Below are 18,006 nucleotides of genomic sequence, written 5' to 3'. Positions count from 1 at the left end.
AGGCCTCATTGATTTAACCTCTAAATGGAAAACTATGATATTACAATCGGCTCAAAAACTGCTTTATAACATCTATCCGCAGCCATGGATTATGTATGTTTTAGCAATATTATGAGCTATTAGTAAAATGGGACTTGACAGAAAATTATTGCTAATGTCTAATAATGTAATCAAAGGTATGGGTATGAATGGGTTCTATCAGTCTGTATTAAAGGAGTAGTTCACTTCAGAATTAAAATTTCCTGATAATTTATTCACCCCCATGTCATCTAAGGATTTAGGGGGATTTGCGCTACGCCACTGGGCTATGTCATCTGTCTACTTAGCAAATCATTGAAATGAACACTTTTAGTTAATCTGGTGTTTTAAAAGTGGGCGGTTTAGTTCACAGAAAAAAAAAAAAAAAGGTTTTCTGTACAAGAAATAACCAAACAAATGGGGAGAAGGTCAGAAAGGATAGTGCTTTTTTTTTTTTTTTTTTAATCAACATTTCCTATATTAAACAAGTTATTTATTATTTATTATTATTTGTTACACTGTATAATTGGCAGGATAATGGGGAAACAAGACAACTCTTTTCTTTACGAGAACTTTAACATGTCCTTTTTAGAAAGTAGTAAGTGACATATGTATAGCATGTGTGAAGTCAAGATTTTGTGAACCTTTTAAAAATAAGACAGATACAAAATGGATGTTATCTATTTGTCCCTGACATACAATCACCTTCATGACATTTGTTTTATAAAAGTCAATTGTCCATCGCTTTTTTTCTTTTAAGCATGTTTTTAATTATGCAGCACAACATTAAGAATTCCTTTGTGTTCTGTGTAAGTATAGTTGCACAGAGGAACTCTTTCTTGTTTAATATTGCTTAATATTGGTTTTTTAAAACCAAATGAAAAGACAAAAGTCTTGTGTGTGACAGAAGAGTGATTCAATTACACAATTCATGTTTAATCGTTTTAGCCTTTATTAAAACTCAAAACTTTCCCAATGTACACATGGTAACTCTTTTTACCTAATATATACTGGATACTTTAATTTTTTTATTTATTTTTTATGTTTATTTTTTTATCAATGCCTCTTCTCTATTACCCAATCCAAGCTTATTGCAACAATAACAAATTATCATTAATCTATTTAGCTGCTGCTTATGTGATAACCCTTGTATGTGACATATGACATATTTACCATAAACTCTAATTGTTCTTAGAATTTTCACATATGCCTATACACACAATAAAAGAGTAAAATAAAATTAATAAAAGTTATGATTTTCAACGATTTGTAGAGTTCTTTTATGGACATGAATAAATAAATGAAATCACTTTGTATTAACTTTATTTCTAAAAACATTTAAGATCCGTTGTCTTATTTCCTTGGCTTGTAAACCATATATTATAGGGTTTAAGGCTGGTGGAATAACATGGAACATTAAAGTGGATAGTTTCCTAGTTTCAGCATATACAGTGAAACGATGGAGAAAGATCCCGACAGATCCAGATACCAGCATGATTATATAAACAGTCAAGTGAGTGCTGCAGGTTTTTATGGCTTTGCTGTTGGTTGCTTTGTTTTTGCCTTTGAAGCAGATCATCGCTATTTTGAGGTATGTTAATGCCACACTACCTATTGATGAGGCATATAAAACCACAGTAAAAGTTAATCCATATACATTATTAATAACTGTACTTTCACAGGACAGTTTAAATAACGAAGCATTGTCACAAGCGTGGTTGTGAATCACAGATCTGCAGTGAGACAGACGCACACTGAGGCTAATCAGAATTCCCACCAGCACTACTGCAGCACCCCAGGCTCCTGCCGAGAGTTTAACCACCATGTTATTGCTCATTATAGTTGGGTATCGCAGTGGATTGCATATGGCCACATATCTGTCAAAGGCCATGATTATTATCACAGTGTGAGATACTGTACCATTCAAATGTAAACAATAAGCTTGAATAACACACTCCACATATGTGATGTAGCGCTCAGAGGGGTCTTTTAAGAAATCCCTCAACAATTGTGGCAAAAGAGCAGTTGACCCCAACACATCATTCAGTGTCAAGTTGCAGAAAAGAACATACATAGGCTGGTGTAAATTTTTGTCTGCTGTGATCTGAATCATCATCCCAATGTTAGATACCATTATAAATATGTAAACCATCAAAAGAAGGATAAATGAAGGAAAAATTGACTCAGTTGTAACTTGCAGTCCCTCCACCAGTAGCACACTGTATCTGAAAGTCAGGTTGTCCATCTGTAATCTAAACAAAACATACAGGTAAAATATATAATAAGATATAAAACTTTATCTAACAGATAAAACATATAATACAAAATATAACACCTTACATGAGCATAATCTTCTTTACTCTGAATAAAGATTGGTTTGCTTGGTCATTTTAAATGTGTGTCAAGTTTTGTGTTGTCATCCTAAGAGTGCAAACAATCTTTGCTGTGATTGGTGTATTGCTGGTCCAGATAGTTTGCTGGTCACATAGGAAAAGGCACGATTCTGCTCCAAAACATGTTATATAATATTAGTAAGTCACTTAAAACTCATTTTCATGTTACATTTGTTTATTTATCTTTTAAGAATGTTTTTAAATAATTTAGCACAACATTGGGAATTGAGAATTCCTTTGTGTTCTGTGTAAATATATTTTCACAGCGGAACTCTTTCTTGTTTAATATTCCTTAATTGCAGAAGTTATTTAAAAAACAAATGAAAAGATAAAAAGGATGGTGTAATTCAATTTTGATGACCTGTTAAATCTTTTTAGCCTTTATTAAAACTCAAAACTTTCCCAATGAACACATGGTAACTTTCATTTACCTAATATATACTGGATACTATAACATAATCCAATGTTATTGCAACAATAACAAATTATCATTAATCTATTTTGCAGCTGCTAATGTGATCCTGAACAAAACATACTATATGATATTGGTGAGTCATTTAAAACTAATACTAAAGTTTAGTATTTGTGCAATATTTAATTGAAGTCCTTCAGGACATATTTGTCAGGCTTGTGTTCTGTTTAGTTCTTCACGTTGTTTCTGAGTTACATATTTTCTTTAATTTTAGTTCTACCAGAAAGACAGGCAGGTGAACGTTTGCATGGTATTTATTCTGAAATGTATTAACAAATGGTAGTGAGTACAGCTACAGTGATTCGTATTTAGTTGTAAAGAAAAGTTATTTGGGGTAGGCCCGTCCTTAGTCTGAATCCTGGGGATGCAGATTTGGCTAATCCTGCCTGAAGATGAAGGCAGGAGTGGAGCCTACCCCCTATGGATGGACAGGGGCCAAACTGATGGTGGAAGGTAGGATGGAGGGGAACGTCATTATCATTAACTGTGAACATGGAATGTCTCGGTTACGTATGGTAACCCTCGTTCCCTGAAGGAGGGAACAGAGACGTTCGACGGAGGAGACCGACAGAAATGGGATCTTCGCAGAGAGACCAATCTACTTCAAGAGAAACTAAATGAGCCAATGCACATTGGCATGCGATAATTTGCAGCGTGGGTATATAATGAGCAGCAGGTGCAACGCATCTTTGGTTTTCGCTGAGGTGCCGAGCCAGAGTCCTGGCCGCACAGCGATAGTACAACAACATGGCGACGGGACGAACGTAACCGAGACGTTTGTCGGAGGAGACCGACAGAAATGGGATGGATCAGAAATGGGAACATTGGATAACACTGGGAAAGCGTGCCCTTTCCAGTGGAAGGGGAACACTGCGGAAACGGCGACAGCCTTTCCGTTCTGCTGGCCTCCATAACAGATGAAGAGCTGGTCTGAAGTCCTAAAGATTTGCGTTCTGTCCACGTATAACTGCAAGGAGTGGACGGGACAGAGAAAAAAGCCAGGGCTGGGTCTGCCTCCTCCAAGGGCAGCTCTTGCAGGTTCACTGAAGGGCGTGGTAGAAACCTTGGGCACATATCCGGGCTGGGGTCTCAAGACAACGTGAGAGTCAGCTGGGACGAATTCTAGGCACGATTCGTCGACCGAAAACGTTTGCAGGTCCACTACCCTCTTGATGGAGGGTAGTCGGCTGACTGCAGCGGTTTGAAGGGAGGTCTCTGCAATGCGCTGAGCACCAGAGACAGGTCCCAAGAGGGTTTAAAGGGGGGACGAGGCAGATTTAGTCTCCTCGCTCGCCTCGGGAACCTGACGATCAGGTCATGCTTTCCCAACGACTTACCTTCAACTGCATCGTGATGCGAGACAATAGCGGTGACATACACTTTTAGGCTGGAGGGAGACAGCCTTCGCTCCAACCCATCTTGCAGGAAGGAAAGCACAACTCTGATCAGGCATCTTCGAGGTCTTCCTGGCGGGAAGAGCACCACTCAATTAATATGTTCCACTTCAACGCATAGAGGCGCCACGTAGAGGGGGCTCTAGTGGAAGTGATGGTGTCTACCACCGCCTGGGGAACCTCCGTGTCCCGTCCAGGGCCCAGACATGGAGTTTCCAGAGGTATGGACCATAGGGTGCCATAGGGTGTGCCGCCTCTGAGAAAGCGGGGCCTTCCACAGAGGAATGGGCCAGGGAGGGAATGTTGCGAGGAGTACTAGTTCTGGGAACCAGGTCCGGTTGGTCCAGTATGATTCAACTAAGAAGACGTGCTCCTCGTCCTCCCTAACTTTGCACAGGGTCTGTGCAAGAAGGCTCACTGGGGGAAACGCATACTTGCATAGCACCGGGGACAGCTGTGTGTCAGTGCATCTGTGCCGAGGGTCGCCACTTTCCCGGAACCGTAAGCTGTCGTGAGAGCTTGAGCACGCCTGGGATGCGAATGGCACGAAGCAACATCAGATGCTTCTGACTCCATAGAAGATGGCGGGCGAGATATAATGGGAGCGTAGACCACCCTGTCGTTGATGTACGCAACATTCGCAGTGATGTCCGTGCGGACCAGTACATGCTTGCCTTGAAGCGGCTCACAGCAAGATATACTGCTAGAAACTTGAGCCAGTTGACATGCCAATGCATCCCATCAACAGACCCGAGACTACATGCCCATTGTAAGTGGGCCCCCAGCTGGTGGCAGAGGCATCCGTGAATACCACAAATGAATTGTTCTAGGGGAACACCTGCCCGTAGAAACGAAGGGTCCAACCACTGGCTGAAGATTTGGCGACAGTGCGGGATAATGGAAACCCGGTACATGCTGCTCTGCCACGCCCATCTCGAGACCCGGCCATGAAGCCAGTGTTGAAGCGGCCTCATATAAAGCAACCCGAGCAGCATTACTGCAGCTGAAGATGCCATATGCCCCAGAAGCCTCTGAAAAAGTTTCAGTGGGGCCGCTGTTCTGCGTTTGAATGAGTTCAAGCAGTTCAATACCAACTGGACGCGCTCATCGGTGAGGCGCGCTGTCTGGTTGACCGAGTCCAGCTCCATACCAAGATAAGAGATGGTCTGCGCAGGGGAGATCTTGCTCTTTATATCGAAAATGCGTTTCTGCATGAGCATTTTGAACGGGAGCTTGTGCAAGGCCCGGCGAACTGAATCGCATAGCCGAGTCTGATAGAGCGGGGCTAGCAAGGCCCCCAGAGACTGCACCAGCGGGACCAACGGAACCACAGATGTACCCGCAAGGTGGAGGGCAGGGTCCCAACTCGGGAGGCTGTGAGGCGGCCCAAAGTGGGGTACATCCCCGCTGTGCAGCTTGCTGAGGCATTCAAAACCGAAACCAACTCGACCGCTCAGAGCTGTGAAAACAGCTGTTTTTTCGCTCTTAAGCGATCTCCGCTGCAGCGCGCCATCAACACCAACACCTCGAGAGGCTTCTTCTCCAAAAGAGCGCACGAAGAGTGACTCAACGAAGAGGATTGCAGAGAACATCAGAGAGCTCGGCTCCGAAGCGAAATGCAAAGATGCGTTGCACCTGCTGGTCATTATATCCCCGTGCTGCGTGATGGAAACAGCTGGCACAAATTATCTCATGCCAATGTGCATTGGCTCGTTTAGTTTCTCTCGAAGTAGATTGGTCTCTCTGCGAAGATCCCATTTCTGTCGGTCTCCTCCAACGAATGTAGGAGTGACCGACTGAAAGGGAACAGAGAGTTCAGTGCCTATATACTCCAGGTGTCAAGCATTGACTGGCCAGACCTATTCGTATGAATGAATGACATGGCATTAGAGTCTTCCTGATAGAATTTACACTAAAAGCTTCATTTCTACAAGAAAGACTCAGAGGGCAGGTGAATGTTTGCATGGTATTTATTCTGTAAAGTATTAACAGATGGTAGTGAGTGAGCTACAATAATTTGTGTTTCGTTTTGTAGAAATGTTCTTTGGTGTAGGCCCCGTCCTTATCCGAATGCTATGCCAAGGGTCAGTTCTACCAGAAAGTATATACCAGAAATTATGTAACAAAAGCATATATTTATTAACAGCCCAGCAAACAAATATTTATAAAGTTCTTTGGCATAGGCCACGTCCGTAGCGTGCAATCCGAGGGTAGCGGAATCTGAATTTCCTGCAAGACGAAGGCAGGGGCGCAGCCGACCCCCCGGGAGGGACCATCCTGGTGGTGGTGGGGAGCACGGAGGGGAAGGGACCATCCTGGTTATGGTGGGGAGGATGGAGGTAATTGTTTGCGTCAGCATCTGCGAACGTAAGTACCAATCTTTTATACTGCAAGTATTAGAACATGATTGGTTAGATGTGAAGTTAATTAGTGACGTAACGATTGAGTCTTCCTGGCAGAACTTACGCTAAAGCTTTCATTTATGTGAATAAAACAATGAAAAGCCATGATAGGCCAATTAAGTGAAGGGCAACTAAAGGCCAGGTTACATAAAACAATAATCAGTCTTACCTGATAGCCACGATAGGCCATGCTATGCGAAGGGCCGTGATAGGCTGTGCTATGCGATATGCCAGTTATGTGAATAAAACAATGAAAAGCCATGATAGGCAAATTAAGTGAGGGGCCACTAAAGGCCAGGTTACATAAAACAAACAGTCTTACCTCATGGTCACAATAGGGCATCCCATGCGAAGGGTCACGATATGCCAGTTTTGTGAATAAAACGGTGAAAGGCCATGAAAGGTCAATTATGTGAATGGCCAGGATAGGCCGGGTAACATAAACAATAATAATCAGTCTTACCTAATGGCCACAATAGGCTGTGCTATGCGGAGGGCCGCGATAGGCTGTGTTATGCGAAGGGCCACAATTTGCCAGTTATGTGAATAAAACGATGAAAGGCCATGATAGGCCTATTATGTGAAGGGCCACTAAAAGTTACATAATGCAATAACAGTCAGTCTTACATGATGGCCACGATAGGTCGTGGTATGCGAAGGGCCATGATAGGCCGTGATATGCAGAGGACCCCAATAGGCTGTGATATGTGAAGGTCCCAATAGGCTGTGCTATGCAAACGGACACAATATGATGTTATATGAACAAAGTTCAGGAGGAACACGTTCAAATAATCAATTCAATCAGCATGAGAGGAGACCTATAAATACGTAGCTGACCGTTTTTTTCTGCATCCCTCCACCACCCTGTCTCCTCACACTCGCCTGGTTACTATCCTAACCAGAGATACGGGGGGTGTATTCTGGGTTTGGGCCACATTCCGAGCTCGGAGCCCTCCCCCGGATAGCACGCCAAATACGCATACTCTTTTGCTCTTATCTAATCATTTGTAAGTGTGAACTCGTGAAATGCCAATAATGTAAATAAAACGATGAAAGGATATGATAGGCCATGTAACAACAATGACTTTGTGTTGGGGAATTAATTAGCTCAAATTAGCGGTAATATTCATCAATGTGAATATGCATCTGTTGCTTCCATAAATTAATTTATTCAAATTAGGGAATAGGTCAAAATCTCGGCTTGTATCAGCGATTACACAATTACTTGTAATAATCACTGATAGAGACGGGTAGCATTTACTCAATTTGGGGGAATTTGAGGTAGAAGTTGAGTTTGTTCATTTACCATGCAGACTGGCCGTCCAGCGGACAGAATGTATTCTTTATGAACAGAAATCGGGCGTCTTTAACACTGATAGATAACACTTTCTTGTGGCCACAAAGAAGATAATTATCTCCGTGTTTTAGACAATTTTAGGTTTCTTTTAAGAGTAACCAATCGTAGAGCTTATAAGGTAAAATCTGCACTCATCAGGGACTCAGAATTTGAAACAAAACAGGCAAACTTAATTCAAATGATTTAACAAAGTTTATTTAAACAAGCTAGCGATTACACAATCATTTAAAATCACGCAGGAGTAAAAATGCATAAACAAAACAAGCAATATAACGATCGTAATACAGAAATACAACAAAATAAAAAGGTTTGAGAGAGAGAGAGAGAGAGGAAACTAATAGTGAAGAATGGAGATAAGAATGATTTTAGGTGTTCGTGTGAGATGTTGAGAGGGTAGCGTTTTGTAAGGAGAGATGGGTTTGCCGACAGCTCCGTGAGCACGTGGCAGTGTGTTTATCTCGGCACACGTGGGTGAGAGTATGTGTGTGCGTGAACGTGTATGTTTGTGTGTGTGAAAGAGAATTTAGAGAGAGAGATAGAAACAGTTTTAGTCATTCACCACCAAAACCCCAACGTTTCTTAGTAATATTTAGACACTTTAAACAGCATTTCCTTCAGATTGCAAATTTAAAAGATCTACGTTACTCTGTTTGAAAGATCGGCCTTCCTTGGGTGCTTTCGTCTGTGTTGGGTAAAGACACCGGGATCACGTGGTCACAGCGTTCTGGTTGCCGTGGCGACTTGAAGCGAGCGAAGACTCAGCAAAGATTATCTTTAGCCTTAAGTTGATTTTGTGGGTTGGTTTCAGAAGACTATACTATAGTAGTTCTAAGAAAAGACTTGGAAATAAAAGGAAAATAAAAAGCGAGCGGAGCTTCCTTGAGGGAAGGAGGCGTGTCTTCTTTCTCTCTGGCGGACTGCGATGAGAGGAAAGGGGGCGCGCAATTTTAAAGGGCTAAACTCACGCCTCCCTCACGTACGTGGGCCAATCGTCTTTAACAACGTATGGGCCCACCTCCTGACGTTTTGAGGTCTATACGCCTCCTTTTCCGCGGGGTTTTGAACGATGAATTCGTCCATAACTTAATACCACTGGTATTTAATAAAACAATGCATTCTCTGATATTTTGTGTTAAAGATTCAGCATCGTTGTTGTTCGTGGAACACGGCAATACCGCGAATGACAGTTCTAATATCTGAAATCAAGGAGGTACATCATTTCTTGTAATTGTGGACACCACAGAGTGATTACAGGCCAACAAACTACATAGGCATAATATTTGGGACAGGGGATCAGACACACATCAAGAAAATACATTTAAAATATTTCATACAAGGATTTTGGTCCCACGTGGTGGGATCTGCGTGTGTTTCTGCGTGTGGGTGCGTGAGTGCGTCTTGAAAGTTCATACCCGTCCGCTGAACTCTTGTCCCCGTCACTGCGGGTGAGGCTTATGTGTGTGCGTGCGTTTGGCTTTTTGGATTGATGTATTAGGCACAGACCACATGTTTCGGCATCTGGTCTCTTACAACACTGTTTTATTGTTGTGAAGAGTTAATTAGTGTCTATGTGTAAATCAGTGTCCGAGGGACTCCCTAGGGGGGAGTGCTTTCGGGATCGCTCTCATTGGTCAGCGTGAGGCTCTCCCGGCCATAAACAGACGGTCTCTGTTGGTTTAGACGTAAGAGATCATGTAGAGTGAGAGATAGTCAATGATTTACACCATTTTTCGGCGCCGTTTGGGCTGCACGTCTTGCGTAGAGCAATCTCAAAACAGCAGAGGTGTCGTAAATGAGAGTTCTTTGGAATGTGAGAATAGCTTGAGTCAGAGCGAGACAGGGGTTTTGTAGATTTAGACTGAATTAATTAATTTGATTTAATCACCATGCAACTGGTGATCTGCTCTCCGTTACATTCCCCCTTTTGATGAGTCGACCGGGCGTGTATGGGCCTAGTCGAGTCATCACGGTAACAACGGTAAGATGGCAGGTGCATGGATGGGCGGAGGCTGCACACGGGTGTTGCTTAGGACTGCAGCGTGAGCTCGATGAGGTCTTCAGCTTGCTCTAGTGGGGAGTCATCCTTCCGGAGGTTTCTCCTGAAGCCGACGGAGACTGCCTCTGTGAGCTTGGCTGTGGAGGTTCGAATTGCGTTGATCCTTCTGTACAGGATATAGGCCAAACCCAAGGCTAGGGCGTGTCCGAGGATGCTGGTAATGCACAGTGCGGTATCAGCGGCTGTCCATGTTTGTACCACAGGTGAAGTGTTCAGAATGGGTAGTCGGGACAATGCTTGAAGGGCTGAGTCCAGGGGAGCTATGTCGATAACTTGTGGCCCCCCCTTTTCAATCCAATCTTCCAGTTCGGGATCTAGAGTGAAATTGCGGTTCTTGAAGAACGACGGAATTTCTAGCTCGGCTTGGTACTCTTCACTTGGGAGGTGGTACAAGGCCAGGTCATCTAGGTGGAGGATGGCTCCTCGTGGGACTTGAATCCACATGCTTTGGTTGAGCAGGTTGACACGTGTAGCAGTGTCGTGTTGGTCATAGGTCAGTGTCGCTGACCGTACTGGAGTGTTCACGAGCCATCGGTTTCCTACGATCTCAGCTTGCGTCTCGGTGACCTGGTTGCGAGGTTTCGCATCAGCCGGACAACGTGCGTCGTTGGCTAGTTGTTGGAGGCCGCAGATCCCATCGGTGTTATCTCTGAGGAAGGGTTTGCTGGGACAGAGATAGTGAATGTCTTTCGTGCGGGTGCACATGTGTAGGTTAGGTGCTAGGTACAGTTGTGGGTCGCTGTCATGGTACGCTACCACGTCGGGAGTCCGTACTTTAAACTGAGTGTCCCGTTGCCAGAATCCGATGTTGACAATGTCTTTAAGACGGTAGATTCGGCTTGATTCGATGATTGGCAGATTGAGGAGGAAGCCAACCTCCCGCTGTGCCGGGTCAACGTACAGGGGAATGGCGCTACCTAAAGAGTAGGCGAGATGGGTTTGTATCGGATCCGTGGGTGCGGTGGTGGCGGAAGCCAGCACGGTTTGTACGAGACTCAGGGGTATTAGGTAAGGCGGTATCCTTCCCATGGCTAGGTTGTCCATGGAGGAGCTCACTTCTCTGAGCATGTCGGACATCAATGCGGTGACCAACTGAGTTTGGGCAAAGTCATTCTGGAAGACTGTGAACATCTGTCTCATTGAGTTCAAAGTTTGGTTCAACATGACGCTATGTGTGTTAAGGATGGTGACTGTACCTCTCAGTGTTTTGCCTATGGTGGTTAGGGATGCGCTTTGTGTGGTGAGTTGGTCTTTCAGCTGTGGGAGTTCCGTCTGGATTTCTGTCACATGTCTTCGTACCGTGGCGATGTTCACGGCATTGACGCTAGACATACCGATGTTGAACAGCGTGCCCACAGCTGCAGCGGCTCCGAGTAGGGCTCCGAGGAACCTTTTGGACCGTCTGTTGTGTCCACTCAGTTCGGCCTGGGTGAGAGTCACCTTTTCAAGTTGGTTCAGCATGTGGACGATGTCAGCTTCAGCATGGTCGAGGGCGGTTTCTGTCCATCTGGCACCCGCCCAACTGTAGTGGGTGGCGGACCTCGGGTAGTGCGCACGGTAGACGTTTCGGGGGTCGAGTCGCACGTACACTTTCTGTGTGTGTGTGCGGCAATTTGTGATAAGCAGCCCAGGCTGTTCTCTCAACACGATTCCCGAGGCTGGCCCCGGTGAGATGACATCGGGTGGTGGCTGGCCTCTGGTCGACTGAAAGCACATGATGGCAATCCACAGCAGCATCCTGTTACAGGCAAGAGAGAGAGAGGTGTGGATGAGAAGGGGAAAGAAAGAAGGCACAGATCAGCAAGGGTTGTCCCGGGGGATGGGACAGTCTTCTTTCCTGTAGGGACGGCGGTTGAGTTTAGTTCGTATTGGCCTCTTCTTGTCTGTCCCTACTACGGGCCACATATCTTTTAATTTGATTTCGGTGGACCCATTTGAGAACGGGTTCTCTTGGTCCCCGTTTAAGCTGGATCTGGTATGCTACAGGAGAGAGTTTGTTCACAATTTCATGTGGTCCAGTCCAGTGAGGCAGAAACTTTTTGGACAGTTGCTTGGGTGGCAAGGCGAAACTGTAGTACAGGACTTTGTCGCCCACACTGAGTTCTTGGTGCGATGCCTTTTTGTCGTAAAAGGCTTTCTGGCCTTCAGCGCTGGTCTTCAGGTGTTGCTGAGCGAAAGCAAAAGTTGTTTTCAAGTGTCTATGGAGCTCGTCCAGATATTGGGACGTGGTGTAGGCAGTGACGAGGTTGTTGTCTCCTGGTTGGTACAACAGGTGTAAGGGCAGAGTCATCTGCCTCCCAGTCATGAGTTCAAATGGAGCCACTCTGGTGGATTCCTGTGGTGTGGCTCGGATAGCCATCAGCACCAGGGGAAGTTTCACATCCCAGTCTTTCTGGTTAGCCGACACATATTTTCTCAACATGGCGACCACCGTTCGGTTAGATCTTTCTACCTGTCCGGATGAGATCGGATGGTGACTGATGTGAAGTTTGGCTTGTACCCCTAGAATTCTCCAGATCTTTTGCATGATCTCTGCGGTGAAATGGGTACCTCGATCTGAATTGACTCTCAGTGGCAACCCGAATCGGGAGAAGATGTGGTTCATCAGGAGATATGCCGTTGTTTGGGCGGTGTCGTTAGGTGCTGGCAAACACTCTACCCACTTGGTAAACTGACACACCACCGTGAGAAAGTATTTGTTACCTCTGCTCGATCTGGGCAGCGGTCCCACCCAATCAATTTGGAGATCTGACCAGGGAAATGTGATTCCTCTGCGTTGCAACGGGGCTCTGTGAGTCAGGTTTGTTGGGTGAAACTGGCAACAGACCAGGCATTCTCTCACATACTCTGCCACATCCTGCTGCATACCTGGCCAGTATGCCACTTGTCTAAGTGTCTCATACGTGGCTCTGGTACCGTGGTGCCCCGCGTAAGGTGCGTTGTGGGCGTGGTTTATCATCTCCCCCCTTTGACATCGGGGCACGACAAGCTTGGGCGAAGTGGTGTCATCGGTGACAAACCATAAAATGTCGTCCCGCACACGCAGCATGTGTCTGCTGTTGTGTAGGTGTCTGAGATCTGAGTTATCAGTGGTGTCAGACGGTGCGATTGGGTTGGGGGAGGGGTCTTTGAGGTGGATAATCATAGTCTTTATGGCATTGTCTGAGTCTTGCATTTCTGCAAGGTCGTTGTTTGAAATTTGTGGGGTTAGTGACAGCATCTGCGAAGCAGGTGCAGTAGCAGGTGATGGTTTCTTGCTTCGGGTTAGCACTGCTACATCGGGGGTGGGTGAGGGTTTCGGGGAATTCCACGGTTCACCGTGTAGGGCGCCCGCTTTTGCGAGGGCGTCAGTGTGGTCATTGAAGTCTTTGTCTTGACCTGGGCGTTTGGAGTGTCCTTTTACCTTTTTCCAGTACACGGCGAGATCGTGTGTCGTTGTGATGTTATCACATTCCTGGAACAGGTGTTGGTGTTTTACAGGCTTGTTGTTAGCAGTTTTGAAACCATTCTGTTTCCAGGTCTGGAGATGGCATACAAAACTGAGTCTGGCATAGTTAGAGTCTGTGCAGATGAGAAGTTCTTTGATGTTGTTTGATGCTGCGATTTGCAGAGTTATGAGAATTGCTGCGATTTCTGCATACTGTGATGACTTGGGGCCTAGCTTGAAGTGTTGTGGTGGGCATGGGTGGTCGTTCACCCACAGTACCCCTGCACCTGCTTTTAGGATGCCCTCGCTGTTGTAGGAGCATCCGTCCACGTAGGCTGTGGGCATGCCTTCGCACGCATTCTTGTCAAAGTACCTGTGGCAGGTCAGTGGTGGTTCTTGGGGCTCAGGTGTGTTCAGCGTTGCGGCAGGAGAGTTGTCAGAGCAGTTTTGACAGGCCGCCAAGCCGTTACCTAGAGCGGATTTGTGGTTTTGTGCATATCTTGCCTCGACGTTTCGTCCTTGGAGAGCCATTAGCCATGTAGCAATGCGTGAATTAGTGACAACGCCGTCGCGGATTCGCTGGCTATTGAGGAACATGACGGGCTGGTGGCATGTTTCTATGATGACTTTTTGTGCACCAATGTAGTTGGAGAAGCGCTGAATTGCCCACACTGTACAGAGTAAAGCTTTCTCACAGTCTGAGAATTTACATTCTGGAGGGAGAAGTGTCTTGCTGGCATATGCGACTACCTTCTTGTCTTGGTCATGTTGTTGGTATAGGCCAGCACTGAGACATTGGTTTGAAAACCCAGCTTCCAGGTGGAATTCTTTCTGTGGATCAGGGTAAGCAAGGCATGGAGCTGTGCATAAATGTCTTTTTAGTTCTACCATAGCGTGTTCTTGAGCATCTGACCAGACGAAAGGGCAGTCCTTTTTCAATAAGGTCGTTAGAGGCCTGGCGATATCTGAGTAGTTTTCGATGAACTGTCGGGAGTAGTTGCAAACTCCCAGAAAGCTTCGAAGTTCTGAGACGTTAGTGGGAGGCTTGATGTTTTGAATGGCATGAATACGGTTTGATTGTGGTTCAATGCCATGTGGTCCAATGAGCAAGCCAACGTAATTGACCTTGCTTTTACACCATTGTCCCTTGTGGAGGGCTATTTTGGCGCCGGCAGCAGATAACTGGTTTAAAACATAGTCAATTTCTTTTAGGTGGTCTGCCACCGTCGTGCTTTTCATAAGCACATCGTCGACGTAAATCAGGTTACCTCTCATCCTGGCGTCTGGGCATGCTTTGTTCAGGAATATGTTGAATTCAGCTGGTGAGTTTGCATATCCGAACGGACACCTGTTGAAGGTGTACTGTCGGTTGCCGAACGTGAATGCCAGCTTGTGTTGGTCGTCAGGGTGTACTGGAATGGTCCAGAATCCAGAGGCCACATCGAGTGTAGAGAAGATGGTGGCTCCTCTGATTTGTGGGATTTCCTGTTCCAGCTGAGTCATGGGCCATCGTGACAATGGCACCTGTTGATTTAATTTGCGATAGTCGATGGTTGGTCTCCACTTTCCATTAGGCTTGAGAACAGGCCATAGTGGCGCAGAGTATGTGCTGTTGCAGGCTCGAATGACATTTTTCTCAAGCATTGATTCGATGATTTCCCGCACCGGTTCGTGTGAGGCGATGGGAATCTTGTATTGCTTGACAAAGGTGGGCGGAGCCTCAGGGTGCGTGGGGATACGCACTGTGTGGAGGTCCGTCAGACCACAGTCTAAAGAGTCTTTCGCAAATGATTCTTTGAACTTGTATAGGACTTGTTTTAGTCTTTGGCGGTCTGCATCATCCTGAAGGGCATCAGCATCCTGTAGAATTTGTTGCACTTGCAATTCGAAACCTTGGTATGGTTCCTCTGTTGGTTTGTCATCAGTCGGGTTGGTTTCAACCGGCATGGCAGGTGCGTCAGCTTCACTGACGGGCTGGTGGGAGACTGTGTACACTGTGAGGTGTTGATCCTCTGTCAGCTCTGTTCTGCACACACGGTGTTTGGCTACCGACATGACAGATGTGATGGCAATGAATTGGAAGGGTGCTGTGAACAATGTATTGTCAGTATGTCCCTCAGGTATCAGTGCAGGTGGAATGGGCCCTATTACGGGTAGTATCAGTTCAAAGTCATGAAAGTCATTACTGACTAGCCATCCCAGTCGGTAGGCTTTGGGGATGCTGATGTCAGCTGCTGTGCAATTGTTGAACAGAATGTAGACTACCCGAGATGACACTTCAGTGAGGGGTGTGGCTTCGAGGGTGAGTCCGAGTTCTACACATTCAGGTGAAGGTTGGAAGAAAGCCAGTGTGTGGTTTAGGGTTTGGCCCTGTCGCAGGTTGAGGCGCACGGCGACGCCTTTCGTGTAAGCAGGTACAACTGTTCCTTGTTCGTTGATGAGGGTGCAGACTTCAGGGATGGTCTGACCTGACAGTAGATTGTCATGACTGATGGGAACAGGTGGCAGTGAAATCAATGGGGCCCATACAACTTCATTAAAAATGTCCACATGAGCCTTGAGGCGAATCAAGATGTCTGCTCCAATGTAGACGTCGTGAGCTGGGTCTTCCAGGATCAGGAAGTAATGGGTCAAGTGCCGGTGATTCCATGTCAAGTTCAAGGCACAGATCCCTTTGGCAGATGTCAATGAGGTTGGTTCTGGGTTCAAAGGGAAACGGGTGCGTTTACAGGTGTAGGGCAGGTCTGGAGTCTGTTCAAGAATTGCATTGAATAGTGACAAGCTTATAGCTGAGTTGTCTGCCCATAGTGCCAGGATAATGTCTGTTGCGGTTACGTCCTGCAGCTGCAGGGGAGTTTTTACCTGGGGGCAGTAATTATCGGAGTCTGGCGTTGTTCTGAACGTGCAGAGTAGCGAACTTGAACCCTGAACAGCTGTGGGGATTTCATCCTCATGTCTGGCTGAGGAAATTTCCACGATCCTTGTGGCTTGGCATTTTGGCTCAATGGATTTGTGCGGCTGGAGGGGGAGGGGTTCGCGCACCTGAGCCCAAATTTGTAGATGCTTGAAGTCCAACAAGGGTTCAAAACGGTCCAGCAGGTCCTTGCCTATGAGAAATTGATAAGTGTTCACAGGGGAAATATACACAGGGTGGACTACGCTCATAGGACCGATTGCCAGGTGAATGGGAGCTAAGTTCTTTAGCTGGATGTCGTTCTGGCTGTATGACTGCACGTTCAGCTCACAAGTGTGGAATTTAAGAGTTCGGTTTTGTCTTTGCGCTTCACACTTGAGTTTTTGAAATAGTTGAGCAGAAATTAGCGTTAGGTCAGAACCTGTGTCCACCAGGGCTTCGAGCTGCATTTCCTTTTCTAAGGTGATGGTTAAGTACAGTTTTCGTGCCACTCCTCTCTCAATGAGGTTGCCCAGGAGTTGTGGCATGGGCTCTTGTGTGTTGATTGACAAGCAGTGGGGGTAGGTCTCTAGTGTCTCGTTGTTGGTGCAGATTACTAGGACAGCGCTGTCTGGCATTTTGTTGTGAGAGCTGCTGCAGTCTTGTGCAGGAAGTGTTGCTGTCAGCTGGAGGGAGTGAGTTGAGCTGTCATTTGGTGATGCAGCAGCGAGTTCGATAGTCTGAGGTTTAACAACAGTGTTTTGCGGGGCTGTCAGCTTGAGGGAGTGAGTGGAGCTGTCATTTTGTGATGTGACAGCGAGTTCGATAGTCTTTGGTTTGACAGCAGTGTTTTGCGGGGCTGTCAGTTTGAGGGAGTGAGTGGAGCTGTCATTTTGTGATGTGACAGCGAGTTCAGCAGTCTGAGGTTTAACACTAGTTTCAGGTGGGCTGTCAGCGTGAGGAGCATTGGTTTCAGGCCTGTGGGCTAGTCATGCGGTGTCTGGTTTATCTTTGTCTTCCTTGTGAGGTTTCTTTTGGACAAGATTTCTCAGTGCTCTTATGAGTTCTGCTTCTTCGGGCGTGGCTGCACTGTTTCTGTCGGGTGTGGGCTCCATTTTGACTTTACCGTTGTCATGTCGAGATGGGTCCCTTGGCCGTTGATCTGGGCTTGTGGTTCGGGGAGATCGGGGTCGGCCCCTTCTGGGGTTGCGGTCGGCTTCCCAGCTGACTCCGCCTTTTTGGTTGTGGGGGAAGCGATGCCGGTCCCAGGATCCACCGAAACGATCATTTTGCGGCCTTGGGCGGACACCTCCCCGGTTTCGCTGTCCTCTGCCGGCTTGGAACGGTCGGGACTGTTTGTTGCCGGGTTCGTAGTTGGCAGGCTGTGCACCCTCCAGGGCAAGTTCTGGACCGGGCGCAGCGACGGCACACACTGTGGGGTATTTTACAGGTTTTTCAGACACAGTCTTTTGTTTTACGTACGCTTTGTGGGCCAGGTCACGTAACTGTTGAATTGACAGGGTCCGTGGACAGACTAGAACGCCCAGGTGCGCACTTTGACTTGGGTGGAGATTCCGCAGAAAAAGCGTTTTGA

At 46.3% G+C, this 18,006-nt stretch overlaps 2 protein-coding genes across 2 annotated transcripts in view; one reads left to right on the top strand and one right to left on the bottom strand.

The window, feature by feature from the left end:
• LOC309477437 (uncharacterized protein) overlaps positions 1-18,006 on the top strand; it is a gene marked incomplete at its 5' end in the record, with an annotated part of 161,760 nt that overhangs the window by 53,538 nt on the left and 90,216 nt on the right. The window lies entirely within an intron of this gene.
• LOC309477792 (olfactory receptor 5F1-like) lies at positions 1,325-2,263 on the bottom strand (the record flags this gene model as incomplete). The annotated part of the gene is made up of 1 exon (XM_082141202.1): positions 1,325-2,263. The coding sequence occupies one exon, from the start codon at positions 2,261-2,263 to the stop codon at positions 1,325-1,327; it is 939 nt and encodes a 312-aa protein (XP_081997328.1).

Source organism: Leuciscus leuciscus (assembly GCF_965113295.1).
Source record: "Leuciscus leuciscus genome assembly, chromosome: 16".
Taxonomy (NCBI): Eukaryota; Metazoa; Chordata; class Actinopteri; order Cypriniformes; family Leuciscidae; genus Leuciscus; species Leuciscus leuciscus.
Note: the sequence above shows the minus strand (reverse complement) of the source record. Positions and strands in the feature narration are given on the sequence as shown.